The 26,063-nt window shown below is 46.6% G+C and overlaps 2 protein-coding genes across 3 annotated transcripts in view; both read right to left on the bottom strand.

Moving 5' to 3' along the window:
- Positions 1-1,407: 1,407 nt before the first annotated feature.
- On the bottom strand, positions 1,408-17,251 carry LOC123757591 (uncharacterized). Of its 2 annotated transcripts, XM_045741369.2 has the most exons (10): positions 16,559-17,250; positions 13,006-13,136; positions 11,115-11,274; positions 9,642-9,923; positions 9,304-9,419; positions 5,240-5,420; positions 4,117-4,305; positions 3,599-3,658; positions 2,600-2,790; positions 1,408-2,385 (listed from the first exon to the last, which is right to left on the bottom strand). In XM_045741369.2, the coding sequence occupies exons 3-10, from the start codon at positions 11,263-11,265 to the stop codon at positions 1,486-1,488; spliced, it is 2,070 nt and encodes a 689-aa protein (XP_045597325.2). In that variant the 5' UTR covers positions 11,266-11,274; positions 13,006-13,136; positions 16,559-17,250; the 3' UTR covers positions 1,408-1,485. The 2 variants fall into 2 exon arrangements, with proteins under 2 accessions (XP_045597325.2, XP_069183277.1); XM_069327176.1 differs by lacking the exon at positions 13,006-13,136 and having other exon boundaries at positions 16,559-17,251.
- Positions 17,252-18,280: 1,029 nt separating this feature from the next.
- The window catches only part of LOC138349853 (uncharacterized), a 45,660-nt gene continuing 37,877 nt past the window's right edge, over positions 18,281-26,063 (bottom strand). The window contains exons 4-6 of the mRNA XM_069327175.1: positions 20,755-20,913; positions 20,248-20,457; positions 18,281-19,231 (exon numbers count right to left, since the gene is read on the bottom strand). Of these exons, the coding sequence (XP_069183276.1) occupies positions 19,227-19,231; positions 20,248-20,457; positions 20,755-20,913 (374 nt within the window). The 3' untranslated portion in view covers positions 18,281-19,226. The remainder of the gene's footprint in view (positions 19,232-20,247; positions 20,458-20,754; positions 20,914-26,063) is intronic.

Raw genomic sequence — 26,063 nt, 5'->3', positions numbered from 1 at the left:
GCATAACAAAGCAAATACAGTGTCACCCAGGAAAATGATAGGTTCGATTACGAGAACCTTCAAATCCAGATATACCATCACTCTGCTCACTATCAAATGACTGGTGCTGTCCCGTCATTGGTGCAAATTATTGGTACCGTCTCAACCCTCCCAAGATTTACTCTTTAGAAAGGAAACGAGAGAGGCACCAAATTATATACACATGAAAAATACTGGAGGGACAGGTCCCAAATTAGCACAGTAAAATACATACCTGAGTGAACGATATGGAAGGAAATGCAGAACAGAGCCAGTGAAGAGTAGAGGTGCCATAGGCACAATCAGAGAACACTATGAACATCTGACGTCCACGGTAGTTCAATATCATCCCAGCAATTATAAGAAATATTGCCAGAACAAAACTGGAACAAAATAGTCTTTAAACAAAAACTGGACAGTTTTCTGCAAGAAGTGCCGGACCAACCGGGTTGTAGTGGATATGTGGGCCTGCGGGCCGCTCCAAGCAACAGCCTGTTGGATCAAGCTCTCACAAGTCAAGCCTGGTCTGGGTAGAACTACTCCCTGAACCCCCTCCAGTTACAATCTAGGTAATGGAGATGTGTAGCAAAATATCAACAGCATAACGACCATTCAAGGACCGTACTGTCTACCACAGGTACCGATAATGACAAAAAAATACTAGTCACCTGTTCAGAGATTAATATCTCAAGAATTTTACCAGTAACTGAAAGGAGTTAAATTGATCTGTATTTACCAACCACTAAACGAGTCCTCATTGTGTTGACTGGAACTACACCTGCCGTCTTCTATAGGAAAGATCATATTCCTTGGGCTAGGCAGACCTGGTAGAAGCGTGTGAGAGGCGAGGCCAGCTGGTCCGCACAACCAGCTAACAATCTGGGGCTAACCTTGCCTGGCCCCGCTGCCTTACCTATGACGAGTGATTTAAGGAAGTGGTGGCCGTTATTGTGCTTAATGACCACTGTAGATAACTTTGGCTCAAGCTGTGCTCATTGTTGTAATGAAGCAGGGACTTGCATCCAATCAGCAAAATGGTCAGCTGGAAGGTCAGGCCTTTACTTGATTTATAGTTCCAACAGTCCTCATCTTCCCGGTTTAGTGGTGGGATCGTCTTCAGATGAATATTCATCTGACCATCATCAGAGACCATCAGACTTTGGATCCAACTTTTCCTGACACAAGTTTTCTTCTTGCTTATAATAAGAATATTTGTATGATCATTAATAAGTATGACAAATGAAGTATAACAATGGGATTTATGCTCTTAAATATACTCAATTAAACATTTAAAATGTTGCTACTTTAAATGTCTGTGTTTGTTCTGAGATACAACAAACATTTGTTTTTAACTATTACTACAAAAAAGGTTAAGAAAGTTGTAACATCTTTATTGAGTGTTTTAGAGAGGTTTATTGTAAAAGTTACCGAGAGTCTACTAATGGTTGGCTCACCAATAACACTGTATCAGAGAATGGTCTCCTCTGAGTACATGAGCTGGTGGACGGAACAAGGCAACTCTTCGCTCTCAAGATCCATTTCCTCCGGCGACCCCCTCCGCAGCCTCCTCAGGGGAACACCTCCACCTCTACCCGACGAGGCTCTCATTGAGTTACTGCGTATAGGTATTCCTGTTGGCTCAGAGGGCTGCCTCAGCATTCCGCCTCGGTAGAGTCCCATCTCGCTGGACGTATTTTGTGGAGTTCGGGTTACAAAATTATCCGCTAAATTTGGTGGACGTGGCAGTGTCCAACCTCGGTTGTGAGTTGGTACTCTGGGCAAATTTAACGGTAAATCATTGCGATAGTTACCAGCTACTCTGAAAGAATGTTGTAATGTGTTACACTTAAAGTGTTTTGCTTTGTTTGGTTCGTACTTGAGCCTCCAGTCATTGTAGCTTTCTGCTAATTTCTGTGGACGTTTCAGTGCCCCACTACGATAACCTTCAGCTCCCTGAGGCCGCCGCTCGTGCCAAGCACTGTCATTTTCACCTACATTTGTGGGCAGTCCTTGTGTCTCCCCGACAGCATGGCTCTCGTCTTCCTTGGTGGACTTCCTTGGCCATCCACTCGGGGGCTCCTCTATTGTCTTGGGGAAAAGGTTGAGGTTGCCTGAGGGAAAGTTGTCATCGTTGCGGGAGGAGTTGATGACCCAGCCCCCAGGGTAGTCTTCGGCGTCCTGCGGCAGCTGCTGAAGCCACTCGCCTATGTGCTCCTCGTCCTTCTTGGACACGTGCTTCAGTTTTCTGGCCAGCTTGGCTTCACTCTCCTTAGGAAAGAGCTGCAGCCATTCCCCCAGGTAGTTGTCAGCCTCTTTGGTTGCTTCTTGTGTCTTTCCTGACGGTGTCTCCTCGGCTTCTATCTTTTTCTGTTAATGAGAGACAATTACTTTACGTATTTTGTTATGCACATGAGACTTTGTTGTTACATTCACAGTTTATAACACAGGCGCGAGCACATACACACACACACAAAGGGAAAACATATATATGCATATAGTGTATATATGAGTGACGGTAAAGGCAACCGTGAAGACGTCACCACAAGGTGCTATGGAAACCACAAACAGTGTGAGGACCCACCATGGCAACACTCTGATGCTGCGGGTTGACCACCACCTTGAAGATCTCCTCCACAGTGGCTATACTGTCGCTTCCTCCAGTATAAGGGTAGGACGGGCGAGAGAGGTCGTCATCGTCGTCGTCGCTGGACGGGAGGAGGCTGCCCTGGTCCCCCTGACACTCGCCGGGCACCGCCTGGTACATGGTCTCCTCTACAAGCACAGCAACTGTCACTTAGTGCCCTCCCGTCCCCCACCCGCATCCAAATGATCAAATATAAATAATTAGCTCAGCACTCCAACTGCTGCAAGTCTCCTGTAAGATACTTCAAGTAAATACTTCCAAAATCAAACCAAAAAGAACTGTAGGAATCATCTAAGTTAGTTTTTGTATATTTATATCTTGAAAAAATATATGTATTTTTAAATAATCTGCAATGTATAATCTATCTATTCTTTAACTACTTCAGTGGGCAAATATTTCCTTATACAGTTATTACGGTTTGCGGGGTTCTTGAAATACTTCATTAGTTTGATTTCAAATTTTCCCTCACCAGCAACTGTGAAGATGTCGTTGAAGCAAGAACTGTGTATGCGCTGAAGCTGTCGTGGAAACATGAACAGTGCGCGCTAAAGCTCTTGTTAATGTGAGCTAAACATGAATACCATGGGGGGGGGGGCCATGGCAAGAAATGTCAGAAAAGAAAGCACTAGTACCGTTAATGAGGCGAGAAGGGATTAGAAGATGTATATTACACCGGGACACCACATTGTAATAATCATTTGCTAGATTTTTCTGCTTTTCTGGTGGGAAAAACCACTTCTTAAACCCCCTTTCTTGCCCTTAGTGATCACGAAACCAATTACTTGCAATATAAGGAGAAAAAACACTAAAGGGGAAGGAGAGCATTCAAACAGTCAACTAAAATCGTGCCTTAAATCATTCACAAGGAACTTTGAGACAAATTTACGAAGCAGGATTAAGTTTCAGGATCAAGAGAAGGAAGGACACGCCACTCACCTTTGTTCCAGATATCTTCTGAAGGTGGTGCCCGTAGTGCCGTGGCTTCCGTTGACCCTCCTGAAGGCAAAGGACACCCATTCATCTTCACAGAAATACATTCCACTTTCTTATACAATTTAAAAAAAATCTTGTATATTATCACACTATTGCAGTGGAAATCTTGTAAATTTCAAAACTTTCTTACGCAAAACGGAAATATTGCATAGCAACAACACCAAATATGAATGCAAGGACAAAGATGCATACCATAATGGCGGGTAGTGTATACACATTCACCTAAGTATACGGCAAAATCAAACAGTATTATTAATACATAAAATAGGTGTGAATTATGGCTCGGACGGTACTTCTGAGAGATGAAAATACAACTCATTTTGAGGGCATCTGCCTGACTGACGGGTGTAGCTGCTGCTCATATATAGAACTGACAGCCATAATATATATTTGTGTGTGCATTAGTGCATTAGTATGAGTGGTAGAGCAGCAAGCAGCCAGCGAGGGGCGGCGCCACTCACCAAGAGTCAACATGGGGCGGGTGTCGTCGGCGGAGGCGAGGTGGAGCGACTTAGTCTTGCAGGATGGGCGCCTCTTGCTCCAGTACACCCTCGCCCACACCCCGCCGCCCACCACCACCGCCGTCACCAGCACGCCGCCCACCACCCCGCCCACAACGCCACCACCCTCGCTCACATCACCGTCGCTATCTAGTAATTTCAAATATTAATATTAACTTTTTTTGACAGACAAATCTACAAACAACTATTTTTTTTTTACACATGTTGATGGAACTATTTCTAAAGGAGAATATATAAGTATATAACATTAATCAAAGTAAACCAGTAAAAACATGAGTTAGGTAATTATATGGAACACAAAACAAAACAAAATGTCAAGTAGATAGTTTTAAGGTCAAAAAATACCGATGTTCTGCAGGGATTATTATATAAGATTATACTGTAGTGACTTTATGAGGTAGTGACTTTATACTGTAGTGACTTATGATGTAGTGACTTTATGCTGTAGTTACTTTATGCTGCAGTTACTTTATGCTGTAGTTACTTTATCCTATAATTACTTATTAATATACACACATTTGCACATTGAAATCACATTACGGTGATGTATCAATGAGAAAATCAATATAGGGGGTCATGAAGAGGATTCGAACCCGCACACTTGGTACTCCCAAGCACACGCCCTGGACCACGACACCACGACATGGTCAACAGCAATGCAACCAGGGATTCAACTGAATCCTGTAGGTCTCGCTTCATGCAGGTCGGCGTTCAATCCCCGACCGTCCAAGAGGTTGGGCACCATTCCCTTCCCCCCTGTTCCATCCCCAACTCTTATCCTGACCCCTTCCAAGTGCTATATAGTCGTAATGGCTTGGCGCTTTCCCTTGATTTATAATGATTCACTAATAAAATGAGGCTTCCACTGAAGCTCAATCAGGCGTTTCATGCCTTGCCCCCCTCCATGCACCCTGGCTGTGATCCAGGACGTGTGTTTCGGAGTACCAAGTGTGAGGGTTCGAATCCTCTTCAAGACTCCTATACTGATTTTCTCGCTGCACACAGTCTTATGCAGGCGGAGGAACAACTCAAACATTAGGCTCCGGAGGGAGAGAAAAGGCACCTGCTGGTGAGGTGGAGGACCTGGAGGTGTAAGCGGAGACGACGACGGGCTGGGAGGTGACGGGCCCGTGGCTGACGTACACCTTGATCTGGTAACTGGTCCCTGCGTCCAGCCGACTCACGTTGAAGTTAGGACGCGTCGAGGTCACGTTGGCGAAGAGCGTCCTGTTGTCGAAGTACACCTGGTGGGGGGGAGGAGGAGGAGGCTGGGGTGTAGTGTTATACACTCACACACATCAGTGTACGTGTGTGTGTGTGTGTGTGTGTGTGTGTGTGTGTGTGTGTGTGTGTGTGTGTGTGTGTGTGTGTGTGTGTGTGTGTGTGTGTGTGTACGTGTTTGTCTACGGAGACTGTTTTCTAGAGTGAGAGACAGAGAGAGAGTGCCAGTGCGCGTGTGTGTGAAAATAGTTTACAGATGTTTGTCCATTTGTATACTTTAAGTATGAGATAAACTGAGTATGAATCTGCAATAGATATGATATACTGTTATCGCTGAGGGTACACGATAGCGAGCGCATCATGCTATTTCTCGCCGCTAAGTTTGCGTGCATGTAAAGTGTTGGAGTGCAACCCCACTTGTTGCGCATTCACGCTCAACCCGGCACATGCCAGAGTGCATCCCAGTGTCTTGAAGGTTGACCTCCAGCCTACCACCGGCATCTAGGTCAAGTTGAAGCCAAACAGTTAGCGTCTGTTAGATTTATTGAGCATTACCTCTGATATTTAATGTAAGATATCAACACTTTGATTATTGTGTGACTGATGCAAAGTTGTGGGAGGGGATAGTTACACTTATATAGAGAGGAGAGTGTCCTTGGTATGCCCCGGACAGCTGTGTAAAGTCATTGACGTGTCTGCATTGTTAGTGAGTTGTCATTTTGTTTTGCATGGCAAGTGTTTGTGTGTGTGTGTGTGTGTGTGTGTGTGTGTGTGTGTGTGTGTGTGTGTGTGTGTGTGTGTGTGTGTGTGTGTATGTGTGTGTGTGTGTGTGTGTGTGTGTGTGTGTGTGTGTGTGTGTGTGTGTGTGTGTGTGTGTGTGTGTGTGTGTGTGTGTGTGTGTACACGCACGGATGTGTAGAGGCGTTTATGTGTGCACGTGGGTATAATTAATTAAAAAGTAATTTAACAAATTTGCTTGTTCGAGAAGTATGGTATTGTTATTAACCATTATATTTAATATCTACGTGACTGTATCACAGAGAACAACTACTGACAAACCTCACTGATTACATTTGAAACAATTACCTCGCTGTAAGATACAGTGCATCTGTGTGTTGCTATCATTGCGTACGACGTGTTTGGTGTGTGTGTGTGTGTGTGTGTGTGTGTGTGTGTGTGTGTGTGTGTGTGTGTGTGTGTGTGTGTGTGTGGTACAGGACGTACCTGGTGTAGTGTGTGGTACAGGACGTACCTGGTGTAGTGTGTGGTACAGGACGTACCTGGTGTAGTGTGTGGTACAGGACGTACCTGGTGTAGTGTGTGGTACAGGACGTACCTGGTGTAGTGTGTGGTACAGGACGTACCTGGTGTAGTGTGTGGTACAGGACGTACCTGGTGTAGTGTGTGTGGTGCAGGACGTACCTGGTGTAGTGTGTGGTACAGGACGTACCTGGTGTAGTGTGTGGTGCAGGACGTACCTGGTGTAGTGTGTGGTGCAGGACGTACCTGGTGTAGTGTGTGGTACAGGACGTACCTGGTGTAGTGTGTGGTACAGGACGTACCTGGTGTAGTGTGTGGTACAGGACGTACCTGGTGTAGTGTGTGGTACAGGACGTACCTGGTGTAGTGTGTGTGGTGCAGGACGTACCTGGTGTAGTGTGTGGTACAGGACGTACCTGGTGTAGTGTGTGGTACAGGACGTACTTGGTGTAGTGTGTGTGGTGCAGGACGTACTTGGTGTAGTGTGTGGTACAGGACGTACCTGGTGTAGTGTGTGTGGTGCAGGACGTACCTGGTGTAGTGTGTGGTACAGGACGTACCTGGTGTAGTGTGTGGTACAGGACGTACCTGGTGTAGTGTGTGGTACAGGACGTACCTGGTGTAGTGTGTGTGGTGCAGGACGTACCTGGTGTAGTGTGTGGTGCAGGACGTACCTGGTGTAGTGTGTGGTACAGGACGTACCTGGTGTAGTGTGTGGTACAGGACGTACCTGGTGTAGTGTGTGTGGTGCAGGACGTACTTGGTGTAGTGTGTGGTACAGGACGTACCTGGTGTAGTGTGTGGTACAGGACGTACCTGGTGTAGTGTGTGTGGTGCAGGACGTACCTGGTGTAGTGTGTGTGGTGCAGGACGTACCTGGTGTAGTGTGTGTGGTGCAGGACGTACCTGGTGTAGTGTGTGTGGTGCAGGACGTACCTGGTGTAGTGTGTGGTGCAGGACGTACCTGGTGTAGTGTGTGGTACAGGACGTACCTGGTGTAGTGTGTGTGGTGCAGGACGTACTTGGTGTAGTGTGTGGTACAGGACGTACCTGGTGTAGTGTGTGTGGTGCAGGACGTACTTGGTGCAGTGTGTGGTACAGGACGTACCTGGTGTAGTGTGTGTGGTGCAGGACGTACTTGGTGTAGTGTGTGTGGTGCAGGACGTACCTGGTGTAGTGTGTGTGGTGCAGGACGTACCTGGTGTAGTGTGTGGTGCAGGACGTACCTGGTGTAGTGTGTGTGGTGCAGGACGTACCTGGTGTAGTGTGTGTGGTGCAGGACGTACTTGGTGTAGTGTGTGGTACAGGACGTACCTGGTGTAGTGTGTGGTGCAGGACGTACCTGGTGTAGTGTGTGTGGTGCAGGACGTACCTGGTGTAGTGTGTGGTGCAGGACGTACCTGGTGTAGTGTGTGGTGCAGGACGTACCTGGTGTAGTGTGTGGTACAGGACGTACCTGGTGTAGTGTGTGGTACAGGACGTACCTGGTGTAGTGTGTGTGGTGCAGGACGTACCTGGTGTAGTGTGTGTGGTGCAGGACGTACCTGGTGTAGTGTGTGGTGCAGGACGTACCTGGTGTAGTGTGTGGTGCAGGACGTACCTGGTGTAGTGTGTGTGGTGCAGGACGTACCTGGTGTAGTGTATGGTACAGGACGTACCTGGTGTAGTGTGTGGTGCAGGACGTACCTGGTGTAGTGTGTGTGGTGCAGGACGTACCTGGTGTAGTGTGTGGTACAGGACGTACCTGGTGTAGTGTGTGGTACAGGACGTACCTGGTGTAGTGTGTGGTACAGGACGTACCTGGTGTAGTGTGTGTGGTGCAGGACGTACCTGGTGTAGTGTATGGTGCAGGACGTACCTGGTGTAGTGTGTGGTACAGGACGTACCTGGTGTAGTGTGTGGTACAGGACGTACCGGGTGTAGTGTGGTGCAGGACGTACCTGGTGTAGTGTGTGGTACAGGACGTACCTGGTGTAGTGTGTGGTACAGGACGTACCTGGTGTAGTGTGGTGCAGGACGTACCTGGTGTAGTGTGTGGTACAGGACGTACCTGGTGTAGTGTGTGGTGCAGGACGTACCTGGTGTAGTGTGTGGTACAGGACGTACCTGGTGTAGTGTGTGGTGCAGGACGTACCTGGTGTAGTGTGTGTGGTGCAGGACGTACCTGGTGTAGTGTGTGGTACAGGACGTACCGGGTGTAGTGTGGTGCAGGACGTACCGGGTGTAGTGTATGGTACAGGACGTACCTGGTGTAGTGTATGGTGCAGGACGTACCTGGTGTAGTGTGTGGTGCAGGACGTACCTGGTGTAGTGTGTGGTGCAGGACGTACCTGGTGTAGTGTGTGGTGCAGGACGTACCTGGTGTAGTGTGTGTGGTGCAGGACGTACCTGGTGTAGTGTGTGGTGCAGGACGTACCTGGTGTAGTGTGTGGTGCAGGACGTACCTGGTGTAGTGTGTGTGGTGCAGGACGTACCTGGTGTAGTGTGTGGTGCAGGACGTACCTGGTGTAGTGTGTGGTGCAGGACGTACCTGGTGTAGTGTGTGTGGTGCAGGACGTACCTGGTGTAGTGTATGGTGCAGGACGTACCTGGTGTAGTGTGTGTGGTGCAGGACGTACCTGGTGTAGTGTATGGTGCAGGACGTACCTCAGCTGTGTAGAGAGTAGAGGGTTGGGGGTCGAGGTGTGGAGTGTGGCAGGCGAGGCTGAGGGAGGTGGTGCTGATGTTGGCCACTCGACACGACGACCGTGGCAGCGACACCTCTGGCCGGACACAACACCTTACACCACATCCATCCTCACAAACATGTCACACCTCTAATGCCCTACTCAGTAAAAACACCGCAAAAGCTAGATGCATTCTTTCATCCCAAATGGAGAATATCACATGAATCTTTGATTTCGAATAAATATAACCACAAGGGCGGAAAAAACGTATATATCTGTAAAGACTGAAAGGTGCTACGGTATGAGATTAATGCCCACCTTTGATAGAGAATTTGCAAGGGTGGAGTTGTGCGCCCATTTCGTTGACGCCCCAGCAGGAGAGCGTCCGGTCCTCGCCTCCTGGATACGGCCGCACCGTCAACTGGGCTGACGTTACCTCGGTCCTCCTGCTGGTGACTGGCGTGCTGGTAGGGTCATCGTTGTTCTTCCACTGCCAGTGGATGGAGGTGACCGGTGGATGTGAGGTGACAGTGCAGGTGATGTTCACCGGTTTATCATAGATGAAGTAAGTGGTCAGCGATGTGAGGCATTCTGGCTTATCTGCCCACAGGAAGAAGAGAGCAAACACCGTACACTACATGCAATGTATTCGGTAAAACATGAGGCTATTATACAACGTGTGTCTATTATACAACATGTGTCTATTATACATCATGTGTCTATTATACAAGGTGTGTCTATTATACAAGGTGTGTCTATTATACAAGGTGTGTCTATTATACAACGTGTGTCTATTATACATTGTGTGTCCTTTATACAACATGTGTCTATTATACAACATGCGTCTATTATACAACATGTGTCTTAAACATATGCAGGCAATATACAGTTTGGAATCAGAGGTCTAAAATTTTATCAATTACTCTCACATTCAAATAATTTGTAACGATATAAGTGAACAGTTTTCAACTTGAACTCGACTCTTCAGAGCAGTTATGGATAGAGCCGAGTGAGCGATGTGTAAAAGCCGAGTGAGCGATGTGTAAAGGGAAACACAGAAAACAACGCTCCCACTTTACGACACATCGCACGAACACTCCCCACCGACCCAGACAATTTTCCAGTTTCCAACATACCTCGCCTAAAATGGAGCGTTTACATTTCTGCTTTATGTAGAACACAAGAAGGGATTAGAGAAGACGATCGTAGTTTCTTACTCAAATTACACGCAGCTTTAAGATTAGTTTTATTTTGGCCAAGAATGGATACGTAAAAGGCGCATAATGGGTCATTTAGGCCTGATCAAAGGGACGCCTCAAGTTTATGCTAATCTCAGGCCCGCTACATATCGAGTTTTAATGTTTTATGTAATATTGTATAATAAGTTAGTCTGCATTTCTTTTAATTCAGCAAAAAAAAAAAATGTAATTGTAATCCACAAGGCAAATTACTACCACGAGAATGACGGACACAGAAATTGGCATTTGTATTTCGCGTAGAGATGGGAAGCCTTTATATCCTATTTACATTGACTCATGAAGAATGGTCTTTTTTCAGTGTATTTCGAGACGTGTGAACACATACAAAAAAAATAATCTGCACACACACACACACACACACACACACACACACACACACACACACACACACACACACACACACACACACACACACACACACACACACACACACACACACACACACACACACACGTAAGAATAACATTGAATATTAGAGAGCACAGAGCCCGTGGGGGCGGGCGGGAGGGAGGAGCCCGTGCGGGGTGTTTACATTTGATCTTGAGGGTGGCGGGGGAGCTGACGACGCGGGCCAGGGGGTTGACGGCGCCGCAGCGGTACTGGCCGGCCTGGTCTCGCCGCACGCCCTGCAGCACCAGCGAGTCCCCGCTCATCACCACACCTGCACTCACGTTCTGCGTCATCTCACGACCCTGAGGGACACACACCAACACCTTCGCTGTTAACACAAAACACTCAGGGGACACACCAACACCCCTGTCATTAACACAAAACACTCAGGGGACACACCAAAACCCCTGTCATTAACACAAAACACTCAGGGGACACACCAAAACCCCTGTCATTAACACAAAACACTCAGGGGACACACCAAAACCCCTCTCATTAACACAAAACACTCAGGGGACACACCAACACCCCTGCCATTAAAACACGGCACTAATGCCTCTCTAATAATCGCATATAATGCCAATAGAAACTGAATGCGTGTGATTAAACAATTTAGTTGCTAATAAAAACAACTTGTATTATATAATCCGTGAGGGTTATGGAGAGTGTTAGCCGGAACACAACACGAGTGCTGCAGGATGATCAAGGAGTTGGAACAATGTGGCACACTGAATGGGTCTTGAAATCTTTCTATACTACGGGCTACATTAGTACTGGCGCCTTAACATTTTGGCCAAACAAAATAATGCCAAACAATTATTTAAAATAAATCTGCAGACTTCATACTAGCAAACTGTTCCACATTCATGGAGGGAGGGAGTGGACTGGAGACTTGAGACGATGATCATATGGGATAGTGAAACATGGAGGGAGATCGCCGGAGAGTTGATCCTATGAACACGGGTCGTTTGATTGGAAATTCAGATCTGATAGGAAAGAACTTACTGACTCCCAACGACCTGAAAGTACTAGTATAAAAAGCTATGATTTGTTCAGATCTGAAACCTACATCTATGGACAGCACAAAACGTCCACTAGACTGTGCGACACAGTGGTTGCAAGGATCAGGTTGGGTTACCGTTACCTGTGGCAGGTGGCTGCAGGTGACGGGTCTCCCAATCCTGAGCACTCCAGTTGCAAACTCTGTGAGCAGGAACTACGGCATGATCTCCCGCACTACATCACTGAATGCCCAGTTATTAGACCTTTCAGACCAGTTGGCATGAGGTACCTGGAGCTTTGCAATTACTTTGTTCACTCTCGTATTCTTGAAGATATCCTCACAGTATACCCAAAATTTGCCAGTGCAGGCTATTAAACACATGGCCCTGTATGACTAACCATCCTGCGAGATGGGGACTTGTATTACCACTGCTACCTTATTCAATCTTGTGTTGTTGATATCCTCAAAATGCATCCGGAGTCTGCCAGTGCAGACCGCTTATCACATGCCTCTGTATGACTAACCATCCTGTGTGATGGGGATTTTATAGCATCACCTAGTTAGCTTTTTTGACACACTTGTACTCCACTTCATATAGTCTAGGATAGCTGCACTAATGCAGATGTACCTCATAACTTAATAATAAAAAAAAAAAAAAGTTGATTGGAATCCTTATAATGCACCCAGAGTCTGCCAGTGCAGACTACTAATCACATGCCTCTGTATGACTAACCATCCTGTGTGATGGGGATTTTAGCATCACGTAGCAAGCTTTTTCACAGAGTGCTTCCCTTCATATAGTCTAGGGAAGCTGCAAAAATGCAGATGTGCCTAAATGTGTTAATAAAAAAAAAATCGTCAGATGGCCGAGAATGACTTGAAACACAAAGAAACATAAAGCTCAACAAGTGAGACAAGGGATCAAGAAATGGAATCTGATACAAAACGACCATGAAAAGGAAATCTCATATATATATCTACATAAAGTTACAGAAGTTGAGACGACAGGTTAAGAAGGTTGTTGACATGCCTGATGGAACCAGGTGATGGTCGAGGCGGGGGGGCTGGCAGAAACGGCGCAGGTAAAGTACACATCGTCGTTCTCCTTCAGCGACTCCGGCTGTAGGGAGCGGCCGAGCGACAGCGACACTGACGGCGGGTCTGACATGTCAAAAAATACCCCATGCTTGTGATCAATGCGTCGATAAATATGTCCACAAATGCTATATTTCCAGTCATCTAGAGTTACCAAAACTGATATGTAATTGTATGTGAGGACAAATGGTAGTGGTGGCCATGGTGTTGAGCGTGAGAGGCAGTCAACACATTATATTATGGAAGACTCTTACTCTTATGGTGTATACTGTACTCTTATGTGTCAAGAAGGTAAGGTTGAGAGAGCCAGGAGAGAGCACTAAAGCAGTGTGACAATATAGCACTTGAAAGCGATAGGAGAACAAGGCTATGAGGACAAGGAGCTAGGCTATGAGGACAAGGAGCTAGGCTATGAGGACAAGGAGCTAGGCTATGAGGACAAGGAGCTAGGCTATGAGGACAAGGAGCTAGGCTATGAGGACAAGGAGCTAGGCTATGAGGACAAGGAGCTAGGCTATGAGGACAAGGAGCTAGGCTATGAGGACAAGGAGCTAGGCTATGAGGATAAGGAGCTAGGCTATGAGGACAAGGAGCTAGGCTATGAGGACAAGGAGCTAGGCTATGAGGACAAGGAGCTAGGCTATGAGGACAAGGAGCTAGGCTATGAGGACAAGGAGCTAGGATATGAGGACAAGGAGCTAGGCTATGAGGACAAGGAGCTAGGCTATGAGGACAAGGAGCCAGGATATGAGGACAAGGAGCTGGGATATGAGGACAAGGAGCTAGGATATGAGGACAAGGAGCTAGGATATGAGGACAAGGAGCTAGGCTATGAGGACAAGGAGCCAGGCTATGAGGACAAGGAGCTAGGCTATGAGGACAAGGAGCTAGGCTATGAGGACAAGGAGCCAGGCTATGAGGACAGGGAGCCAGGATATGAGGACAAGGAGCCAGGATATGAGGACAAGGAGCTAGGCTATGAGGACAAGGAGCCAGGCTATGAGGACAAGGAGCCAGGCTATGAGGACAAGGAGCCAGGCTATGAGGACAAGGAGCTAGGCTATGAGGACAAGGAGCTAGGCTATGAGGACAAGGAGCCAGGCTATGAGGACAAGGAGCCAGGCTATGAGGACAAGGAGCTAGGCTATGAGGACAAGGAGCTAGGCTATGAGGACAAGGAGCCAGGCTATGAGGACAAGGAGCTAGGCTATGAGGACAAGGAGCTAGGATATGAGGACAAGGAGCTGGGATATGACGACAAGGATCTGGGATATGACAAGGATCTGGGATATGACAAGGAGCTGGGATATGAGAACAAGGAGCTGTTGCAGGAGGACAAAGAACTGACATAAGAGAAAGGGACGAAAGAATGGTGTCCAGCCACAGGGAACATCGAGGATCAAACGCCGACCTGCAAGAAACCAGGCCATCGCTGTACCAACCACTCCAAATGGTTGATTCTGCCAATCCTTCATTTAAGCAGTAAATGAAACCGCTTTGCGAAATAAAAAGAATAAATTACACAATTATCTGTGAACGAGCGGAATAAATCCATGGCGTTATCAGGTGTCAAAAACACACAGAACGGTTTATATAAAAATTATTCACGATCATCGAGTTTTAAAATAAATACAAGATAAAATAAATTCAGTACATTTATACTGAAGTATAAATTCATATCCTTCATTTATATTGAATTTATACCGTAGTATAAATTTATGCTGAATATAAAACTAACAAAGAGGAATAGTTTAAACAAAATGAAATATAAATATATTGTCAGACGGTACAAGTATAATACACAACCACAATAATGAATGCACACACGCACGCTCGCGCACACACGCACGTGTGTGTAAATCACAAACAAAATAACAAAATCCAATATCCAAGTTATGAATATATATATATATATATATATATATATATATATATATATATATATATATATATATATATATATATATATATATATATATATACACCCCATTTATTACATTAAAACTAAATCAAATAAAAAGTCAAACAACAACAGTCCACTGGGTCAGTTCAAACTTATTTCCTCATATCATAAGTGTGATTATAGAGATAAAAACTGTAAAAATAAAATAATGAAGAGAGGAGTGGATAGGTTGTGGGATGGGTAAGGGAGAAGGAGAGGAGTGGATAGGCTGAGGGATGGGAGAGGGAGGGTTGGTGAGGGGGCCCGTCTATAAACCGAAGGTTAAGAGTATTGATGGCGGGAAGTGCAATAATGGGCGAGTGTGTGGTTGATGTAGCCAGCAGCAGCACAGGCCGCCACTGTGTCTCCTCACAGTCTTCAACTCTCACTGAAAAGCCAGAGTTTTGGAACGGTTATAGTTCGTGGCATTATTAATGGCGAGTTTCGAATGGAAAGTCTGGAATGGACAGCTTGAAACGGAGAATTAATATGAGAGAGAGAGTTTGGAACTGAGAATTAGTATGAGAGTTTGGAACTGGAAATTTAGGGTATTGGTATGAGAGTTTGGAACTGAAAATTTAGGGTATTAGTATGAGAGTTTGGAACTGAAAATTTAGGGTATTAGTATGAGAGTTTGGAACTGAAAATTTAGGGTATTAGTATGAGAGTTTGGAACTGAAAATTTAGGGTATTAGTATGAGAGTTTGGAACTGAAAATTTAGGGTATTAGTATGAGAGTTTGGAACTGAAAATTTAGGGTATTAGTATGAGAGGTTGGAACTGAAAATTTAGGGTATTAGTATGAGAGGTTGGAACTGAAAATTTAGGGTATTAGTATGAGAGTTTGGAACTGGAAATTTAGGGAATTAGTATGAGAGAGAAAGAGAAGTGAAAGGGTGGTAATAATTAAGAGTATTACTTCAGAACTTACACTTCAAAACCCGGAACTTGATGACGATAAATGTATACTAGTTTTCAGTTGTCAGAACTGAAAACGAGTACAGCTTTAATCTTATTCGCAAGTTGAGAATTTTTTCCCAGAGTACAAGAAAACAGCAAACAAGACGCCTAGAAACTCGGTAGGTTGTAGATACGCGTAGATGGGGTAGAGAATAGACGCGCATGGAGATGTGGTAAAGAGTAGAAATGAGTAGAGACGGTGGTAGTGAGTAGAAACAGGATTGAGAGTAGAACCATATAGAGACGTAGGAGAGAGCAGAAGCGCGTAGAAACATGGTAGAGAGTAGAAGCGCACAAAGACGTGGCAGCGAGTAGATACGTGGCAGAGGTGAAGATCGTAGAGACGTGGTAGAGAGCAGAAGCACGTAGAGACATGGAATTATCAAGGGAAAAGCGCCAAGCCATTACGACTATATAGCACTGGGAAGGGGTCAGGATAAGGATTTGGGATGGGACGGGGGGAAAGGGATGGTGTCCAACCACTTGGCCGGTCAGGGATTGAACGCCGACCTGCATGAAGCGAGACCGTCGCTCTTACCGTCCAGCCCAAGTGGTTGGGCTGACATGGTAGGGAGTAGAAGCTTACAGTAGACGGTGAGGTAGGTGGAGTTCGAGACCCGCTGGCCCCTTAGAGCAGGGTTGGTGGCGGTGCAGGCGACGCTGACGTTGTTGTGGGCGCGGCTGACGTTCACCAGCAGGGTGGACCACGTCACTCGGCCCTCAGACACACTCTGGGGACAAACTCAAAGTCACTCACCTCAACGCCTATTCTCAGTGTATTCATACACACTAATACAGATTTAAATACACTATAGGACTCGAGGAGATGGCATAGGTGGCCAGCTAGTGGGTGTAAGTGAGGAGTAGGCCAGTTGTAGGGTGTATGGGAGAAGAACCGTGGGTTGTGTATTCACCTAGTTGTGCTTGCGGGGGTTGAGCTCTGCTAACTAATTTTTTCCCCCACACATAAACACACACCGGGAAGCAGCCCGTAACAGCTGTCTAACTCCCAGGTACCTATTTACTGCTAGGTAACAGGAGCATCAGGGTGAAAGAAACTCTGCCCATTTTGTTTCTGCCATCACCGGGGATCGAATCCGGATCCTAGGATTACGAGTCCAGAGCGCTGTCCACTCAGCTATCAGGCCCCTCTGGTCAGTATGTGGGGGGTGTAGCTGTGACTCTACATACACCAATACCTCACCATCACTATAAACACTCTCCACACCTCCATCACACCGCTACGTACACCACTACCACACCATCATTACTACTTCAAACACTCTCCACACTATCACCACAACACCTCCACTACACACACTACCCCCACCACCACGTCTCTGCTGACACACCACCGTCACTGTTACACACACACGCCCTCTCCAACCACACCCACATAACCCCCACACACCTCGAGACACCCACATAACCCCCACACACCTCGAGAACCACCACACCACCACAACCAGACCACCACCACACCACACCACCACAACCAGACCACCACCACACCCCACCACCACAACCAGACCACCACCACACCACTCTTTACCAAACAGATTTCCAACAAAACTGGTGCCTGAACTAAGAGGACTAATGTACGAGGACAGGTTAATGGAACTGAATCTCATAACATAATAATATAGAAAAAGAACAGAGGGGGGACATGATCACTACATTCAAGATACTGATGAGAGCAGACAAGGTGAACAAGAACAGCCTCTTTAAAATGAGAGAATGTAGGAAAAGAAGACGTAGGTGAAATGTGGGGAAAACTTGCACTTTATACTGGTGGTAAACTGGAGAAATTTAATGAAAGAAGAAGTCGTGGAAACCACCTCCATCTAAAAGAACTCTAAGGTCAGTAAAGCTAAAATGAAAGATAGATGACCAACTATTCAACAGGATGAACTACCCAGCCGGTTGACCTACTTAGGAGGATGACCTACTTAGGAGGATGATCTACTTAGGAGGATGATCTACTTAGGAGGATGACCTACTTAGGAGGATGACCTACTTAGGAGGATGATCTACTTAGGAGGATGACCTACTTAGGAGGATGATCTACTTAGGAGGATGACCTACTTAGGAGGATGATCTACTTAGGAGGAGGATCTACTTAGGAGGATGACCTACTTAGGAGGATGACCTACTTAGGAGGATGACCTACTTAAGGAGGATGACCTACTTAGGAGGATGACCTACCCCGGAGTTGGATGACTGACCTAGGCAAGAGGGCTACCCAGAAGAATAACATATAGAGGAGGGCCGAGGTAACGTGCCGCCGCGGGAAGGAACTGACCTGGTGGGCGCGGGATAAGTGTACCGTTGAGGCTCCAGGTGAGGGTTGGGGCGGGCTGGGCGCCGGTGGCCAGACAGCGAAGGTGTGCCTGCCGGCCCTCCACCACCGGCCCGGGGTTCTCCACCACCACCGTTCGACGGCATCACTGCAACACCAACACTCATTCATTCAGCCATCACTCCTGTGCCAGGTAAGTCCACCACGGGCTCACCATAGCCCATGTTACTGGCCCCGCTCCTGTGCCAGGTAAGTTACGGGCTCACCACAGCCCGTGCTACTTGGAACATTGTTCCGAGTAGCTGAATCTGTAACCAACACTCCCTCACACTTTCAAATCTGTTTTCTTTGGCAGCTAAATACCATCACATGTTGGCATCTCAAGGCATGACACTGTTGATATGCTTGCAAAGACAGCCAGTAAAAAACCAGCGGTAGAAATTGATATGAGTGTTTCACTAGCAGTGACAAAGAGAATACTTAATTATCTAATGAAGATCTCACCGACCTAACAAATTCACAAAGACCTGAAAGTTGCAGTATTAAATATTATGATAGATATCGTGAGAGACATTCACATATGGGACTAATAGAACAAGAACCCGGCAATGTGATGTTATAGTGGCCAGAATACGCCTGGGATATAGACGCATCTGGCAGCTTTCTCAAAACCCAAATGTCGAGTACACAATGTGTCAACTTTGTGAAAGTGAAAACATGCACTCACTTGAACATTATATTGTAGAATATCCCGTATTGTCTGACTTTCGCCCTCCTGGGCTGAGGTATGCTGAACTCTGTAACTACTATATGAGTACTGGAACACTTGATATATTGGACTTGTACCCTAGATTGACCATGTAATGTAACTATATAACCTGAGCTTGTAAAAGCATCTTAATCACCTTCAGTGGTTAAGTTCTTAATTGCACACTAGTTTCTCTTGTCAGCTATCTCACCCTGTCAGAGTAAAAGAGACAAATTAATATGTATGTATGTGTGTGAATGTATGTATGTATGTATGTGTGTGTGTATGTGTATAAAGTATAAAGCGGATCAGAATTACATTTCACCATTATAAATTCATATTAATGCATTCATAAATCTGTGTATCTATGTATTTACGTATGTAGCTGAGCCTAACATTTTAAAAGCACTACAATCACCTTCTGTGGTTGTTCAATAAATCTCTGAACTGTATGTTTGACAAATCTCTCACCCTGTCCATGGAGGACAAGAAAATGTATATATGCTGGTTAGCATTGTAAATGTGTGGCCACGTCTGTGGTACAAAATAATAATAATAAAAAAAAACTCCCTCACACTTTCCGACCCCATGGCCACCTCTCTCCAACTCTTGAATGCAATTTTAATCCTTTTACATGTATATAAAGGGCTTCATATAATAGGTTCTTGTCAAATTTCTTTTGTGGGTCATTCCCGAAGTGATTCTGTTTCACTTCACCTCCCAACTCGTAGAGGTGAGGTGAGGTGCTGTGGATGGTTGGTGAGGCTGTACAGGAGCCAAGCTGTGTGTGTGTACACGGCCTCCACACCTATTACGTTCACAGCTACAAGCATGGTGGTTGAGACTTCATATGGCCCTTTGTTCTGATCACGACACGTGTGTGTGTGTGTGTGTGTGTGTGTGTGTGTGTGTGTGTGTGTGTGTGTGTGTGTGTGTGTGTGTGTGTGTGTGTGTGTGTGTGTGTGTGTGTGTGTGTGTGTGTGTGTGCGTGCGTGCGTGTGCGTGTACCTACCATGGACCTCAACACACCTTTACGACTGTCATAATAATCTCAGAGGCCATTATGTATCTTCCATCTAATTTTCATATCAGGAAAAAATTAGGCTAAATTATCGTTCCGTCTTTTGTATTTGTGACCTTTCTCTGCCTGCCTGCCTGTCTGTCTGTCTGTCTGTCTGTCTGTCTGTCTGTCTGTCTGTCTGTCTGTCTGTCTGTCTGTCTTACTCACGAAACATGCGTATGAGGACCGAAGACGCTGCCGGGGCTGCCAGACGCGTGTTGTTAGCGGTGCAAGTGAGAGTCTGGTCATGCCAGCTGCGCGACGCGTTCTCGATGACCAGGTCGTTCTGCACCGTGGTCGCCGTCACCGCCTCCTCCAGGCGGGAGCTCTTGAGCATCTTCTCCCCCAGCCACCAGGTCAGCACAGGCGGGGGCCATCCTGCACACACACACGCACACGGCGCCATGGAAATAATAATAAAACAATGATGTTGATAAAGATGGTATTATAATTAGTCCTTATTCATTACTTACAATTAATACCGTAACATTATAACCTTGGACTGGTGTAAACAAGAACAAGACAGTGTTAAGCCAAAAGTCGTCGACTGCAAACAGAAGGTGATTTAATTAAGCCAGATTTCTGTATGAACCTGACAAATGGCAAGCCAGGTATCGTAAATTATAAGCCAGGCATTGATAAGTCAGATGTGGAGAGCGAAGGTAGTGGGTTTACCTTGGTGGGAGACGCAGGAGATGTTGATGGTTTGTCCTGGGTAGTAGGGGCCTAGCACCCCCCAGTTGCCGCGCCCCACAGACCCGTTCCCACGACCAGAAGACCCGCTCCCACGACCTACGGACCAAGCGCCCAAGATCTCCACTCTTCTCACCGGCTCTGCGAACATACGGACCAAGTTACCATGCATCTCCATGTGGCTCGTTGAACGCGTGCCACAGTTTCTGTGTCAATGTAATTAACGGGTGTGTCAAGTGTTACGGGGTTTTGTCACAATGTAATATTACAGGTGGTAACAAGCACTTCGGAGAGACAGGACCTGGCCTGAGTACCTCCGCTAACATACACTTATCATAGCTTCAAAGCCACCTGTCCTCTTAAAAAGAACGTCGCTTTTGGCCGTTTGCCCGTATGGCCGAATTTGGACGTAATTTGAAAATGAAAAAAATTGAAAATAAATTTGGGAATTTTTTTTCAACAACAGTAAGTTAAGGGTCCTCTGATAGGTTAGGTGGGCAGGAAATTCTCATAAAGTTTCAAAACGTTATGAAAAACGTTAATTTAAAGTGTCCTCTCATAACCTCTGCGCGTACGCCGGACGACTCAAACAGAAAACGGAACAGAACGTCACTTGTGAGTCGATTTCATTTCAAATCACGTCTCTAAATTGGTCTCCTGTACTTCAAAACTACAGCATTCATACAGTGAAACATACAGCGTTGTAGCAAAACATACAGCTTCACATATCTTGTTTGATTTTATATCGTCATATGTTTTATTTTAATTTTTACTTTATTGATTTATTCGTTAATTAGTGGTATTAGAGTATGATAATATTTATCCCATAGACCGTGACATAATTTCCCGAACACAATTCCTCAGGAAATTAAAAAAATATATATTCTTGAGAATTTATAGACAAAATATATATTTCACCAAAAATAGTTAAAAAAAATTATGTCATATTTACGCGGCAGTGAGCTTAAAATTGGGGGTTTTGTTCTTTATTAAATAATACACAATATAAAGATCATATTTACATCAATTTTCAAGGGAAAATATTACATTTATATATATTTTATATAATTCTCAGTATGCCAACTTTCCATATCATCACAGAGCATGAGCAGTAAACCCCAAATGTTATACTTGATCCTATCTCACAAGAACTTCAATATTTTGTCTACTGAGTAACCCTCCTGCCTGCCTATCCACACACAGTAATCCTCCTGCCTGCCTATCCACACACAGTAACCCTCCTGCCTGCCTGTCCTCACACAGTAATCCTCCTGCCTGCCTATCCCCACACAGTAACCCTCCTGCCTGCCTATCCACACACAGTAACCCTCCTGCCTGCCTATCCCCACACAGTAACCCTCCTGCCTGCCTATCCCCACACAGTAACCCTCCTGCCTGCCTATCCTCACACAGTAACCCTCCTGCCTGCCTATCCTCACACAGTAACCCTCCTGCCTGCCTATCCACACACAGTAACCCTCCTGCCTGCCTATCCTCACACAGTAACCCTCCTGCCTGCCTATCCCCACACAGTAACCCTCCTGCCTGCCTATCCCCACACAGTAACCCTCCTGCCTGCCTATCCTCACACAGTAATCCTCCTGCCTGCCTATCACCACACAGTAACCCTCCTGCCTGCCTATCCACACACAGTAACCCTCCTGCCTGCCTATCCACACACAGTAACCCTCCTGCCTGCCTATCCACACACAGTAACCCTCCTGCCTGCCTATCCACACACAGTAACCCTCCTGCCTGCCTATCCACACACAGTAACCCTCCTGCCTGTCTATCCACACACAGTAACCCTCCTGCCTGCCTATCCTCACACAGTAACCCTCCTGCCTGCCTATCCACACACAGTAACCCTCCTGCCTGCCTATCCACACACAGTAACCCTCCTGCCTGCCTATCCTCACACAGTAACCCTCCTGCCTGCCTATCCACACACAGTAACCCTCCTGCCTGCCTATCCACACACAGTAACCCTCCTGCCTGCCTATCCACACACAGTAACCCTCCTGCCTGCCTATCCTCACACAGTAACCCTCCTGCCTGCCTATCCCCACACAGTAACCCTCCTGCCTGCCTATCCACACACAGTAACCCTCCTGCCTGCCTATCCCCACACAGTAACCCTCCTGCCTGCCTATCCCCACACAGTAACCCTCCTGCCTGCCTATCCCCACACAGTAACCCTCCTGCCTGCCTATCCTCACACAGTAACCCTCCTGCCTGCCTATCCACACACAGTAACCCTCCTGCCTGCCTATCCCCACACAGTAACCCTCCTGCCTGCCTATCCACACACAGTAACCCTCCTGCCTGCCTATCCACACACAGTAACCCTCCTGCCTGCCTATCCACACACAGTAACCCTCCTGCCTGCCTATCCACACACAGTAACCCTCCTGCCTGCCTATCCCCACACAGTAACCCTCCTGCCTGCCTATCCCCACACAGTAACCCTCCTGCCTGCCTATCCCCACACAGTAACCCTCCTGCCTGCCTATCCCCACACAGTAACCCTCCTGCCTGCCTATCCTCACACAGTAACCCTCCTGCCTGCCTATCCACACACAGTAACCCTCCTGCCTGCCTATCCCCACACAGTAACCCTCCTGCCTGCCTATCCCCACACAGTAACCCTCCTGCCTGCCTATCCACACACAGTAACCCTCCTGCCTGCCTATCCCCACACAGTAACCCTCCTGCCTGCCTATCCCCACACAGTAACCCTCCTGCCTGCCTATCCCCACACAGTAACCCTCCTGCCTGCCTATCCCCACACAGTAACCCTCCTGCCTGCCTATCCCCACACAGTAACCCTCCTGCCTGCCTATCCCCACACAGTAACCCTCCTGCCTGCCTATCCTCACACAGTAACCCTCCTGCCTGCCTATCCCCACACAGTAACCCTCCTGCCTGCCTATCCCCACACAGTAACCCTCCTGCCTGCCTATCCCCACACAGTAACCCTCCTGCCTGCCTATCCCCACACAGTAACCCTCCTGCCTGCCTATCCCCACACAGTAACCCTCCTGCCTGCCTATCCCCACACAGTAACCCTCCTGCCTGCCTATCCCCACACAGTAACCCTCCTGCCTGCCTATCCCCACACAGTAACCCTCCTGCCTGCCTATCCCCACACAGTAACCCTCCTGCCTGCCTATCCCCACACAGTAACCCTCCTGCCTGCCTATCCCCACACAGTAACCCTCCTGCCTGCCTATCCACACACAGTAACCCTCCTGCCTGCCTATCCTCACACAGTAACCCTCCTGCCTGCCTATCCACACACAAAAAATGTAATCAGAAAGTAGCATAATTATTGTATTCTTAGTTTTCTTGCATTTTAGGTCAATATGAAACATTGAAAACGTCATTAACTCCACTCTAATACTTGGTCCACATAAAGCTTTAAGAGTGTCTCTAATCCAGTTTACAAGAACAACTTTCTGCTTACATAAATAAAATGTATGGATATTATTCTCAATTTCAGAACATTGGTGACAGGTATTGTTGTCCTTAATGCCCAACATCAACAACCTATCATTAACATGGAGGGTCTCATGAATATAGCGATACAACAGCTCACGTTGTTTTTGGGGCAATCAATTTAACATGAAGGTTCGCCCATATTACTGGCCAGTTAAAGAGTGGATATGCCGCCTCTACTCTAGGAACTATATGTTGGAGCTGAAATGGGAATTAACCGTTTTTGGGTGTAGGGAGATTGAAACACGGAAGTGCAGGGGGAACAGGAATGAGGAGCGATAACTGGGAATATGGATGGAAGGAATAGGAGGGTAAGGGAAATGTGTCAAGGAAGGAGTGGGAATATGGACACGATTGAACTGAATGAATGAAGAATGATCATAAATGAAATAATAGCTTTATATGGTAAATCAGCACAAGACATTAACTGAGTGTATCACTGAGCATCAAGCGCCTCTTGCATCGTTCACTCACTGCTCAGTGTACAACCACGTTACAGTCAGTTCTCATACAAGGAAACACTCACTGCTCAGTGCACAACCACGTTACAGTCAGTTCTCATACAAGGAAACACTCACTGCTCAGTGCACAACCACGTTACAGTCAGTTCTCATACAAGGAAACACTCACTGCTCAGTGCACAACCACGTTACAGTCAGTTCTCATACAAGGAAACACTCACTGCTCAGTGCACAACCACGTTACAGTCAGTTCTCATACAAGGAAACACTCACTGCTCAGTGCACAACCACGTTACAGTCACTTCTCATACAAGGAAACACTCACTGCTCAGTGCACAACCACGTTACAGTCACTTCTCATACAAGGAAACATAACAAGCCAAAGTAAACTATGAACCGTAAAGTAAACAATGGACTTGAGAATGGTCCAGGACGGACCGAAACGTCGTCGTCCCTTCACCTTCTAGTGTGTGGTCTGGTCAACACACTTCAGCCACGGTATTGTGACTCGTCGCCTGCATATGAAGTGTGTATAGCCGGGACAGGCAGCCACAACTCCTAAAGGCACTTTCATATATACCAAACAAAGTTGACGGAGAGGACTTAGTCAATGAAAATTAAGACAGGTCAGATAACTGATAAATGACCAAGAAATGGGTGCTACTTTAAAAATAGCGACCTAGCTTCATGCAGGTCGGCGTTCAATCCCCGACCGTCCAAGTGGTTGGGCACCATTCCTTCCCCTCGTCCCATCCCACCCAAATCCTTATCCTGACCCCTTCCCAATGCTAGTCATAATGGCTTAGTGCTTTCTCCTGATAATTCAATTTAAAAAAATTCTGTATTTACTAGAGAAGAACTTTATATTATGCCAGCAGCTGAACAAAGGAAATTGATATTGGTGGTGAAGGGGACAAGTTGACTAGTTGCGTGGTTACTAGAGAGGGGGGTTATCTTGAGGTTATCTTGAGGTTATCTTGAGATGATTTCGGGGTTTTTAGTGTCCCCGCGGGCTGGTCCTCGACCAGGCCTCCACCCCCAGGAAGCAGCCCGTGACAGCTGACTAACACCCAGGTACCTATTTTACTGCTAGGTAACAGGAGCATAGGGTGGAAGAAACTCTACCCATTCTTTCTCGCCGGCGCCTGGGATCGAACCCAGGACCACAGGATCACAAGTCCAGCGTGCTGTCCACTCGGCAGCCCGGCTCCCCGGGGGGGGGGAGGAAGTTATTAAACAAACAAATAGAACAATTCGAGGCAAACAAGTCCCCAGAGTCAAACGAAGTGTTTGCCAGGGGTACTTAAAGGGTGTAGAGAGCTTTATGAGCCC

This window comes from Procambarus clarkii, chromosome 19 (assembly GCF_040958095.1).
Source record: "Procambarus clarkii isolate CNS0578487 chromosome 19, FALCON_Pclarkii_2.0, whole genome shotgun sequence".
Lineage (NCBI taxonomy): Eukaryota > Metazoa > Arthropoda > Malacostraca > Decapoda > Cambaridae > Procambarus > Procambarus clarkii.
This window is presented reverse-complemented; position numbering and strand designations above follow the sequence as displayed.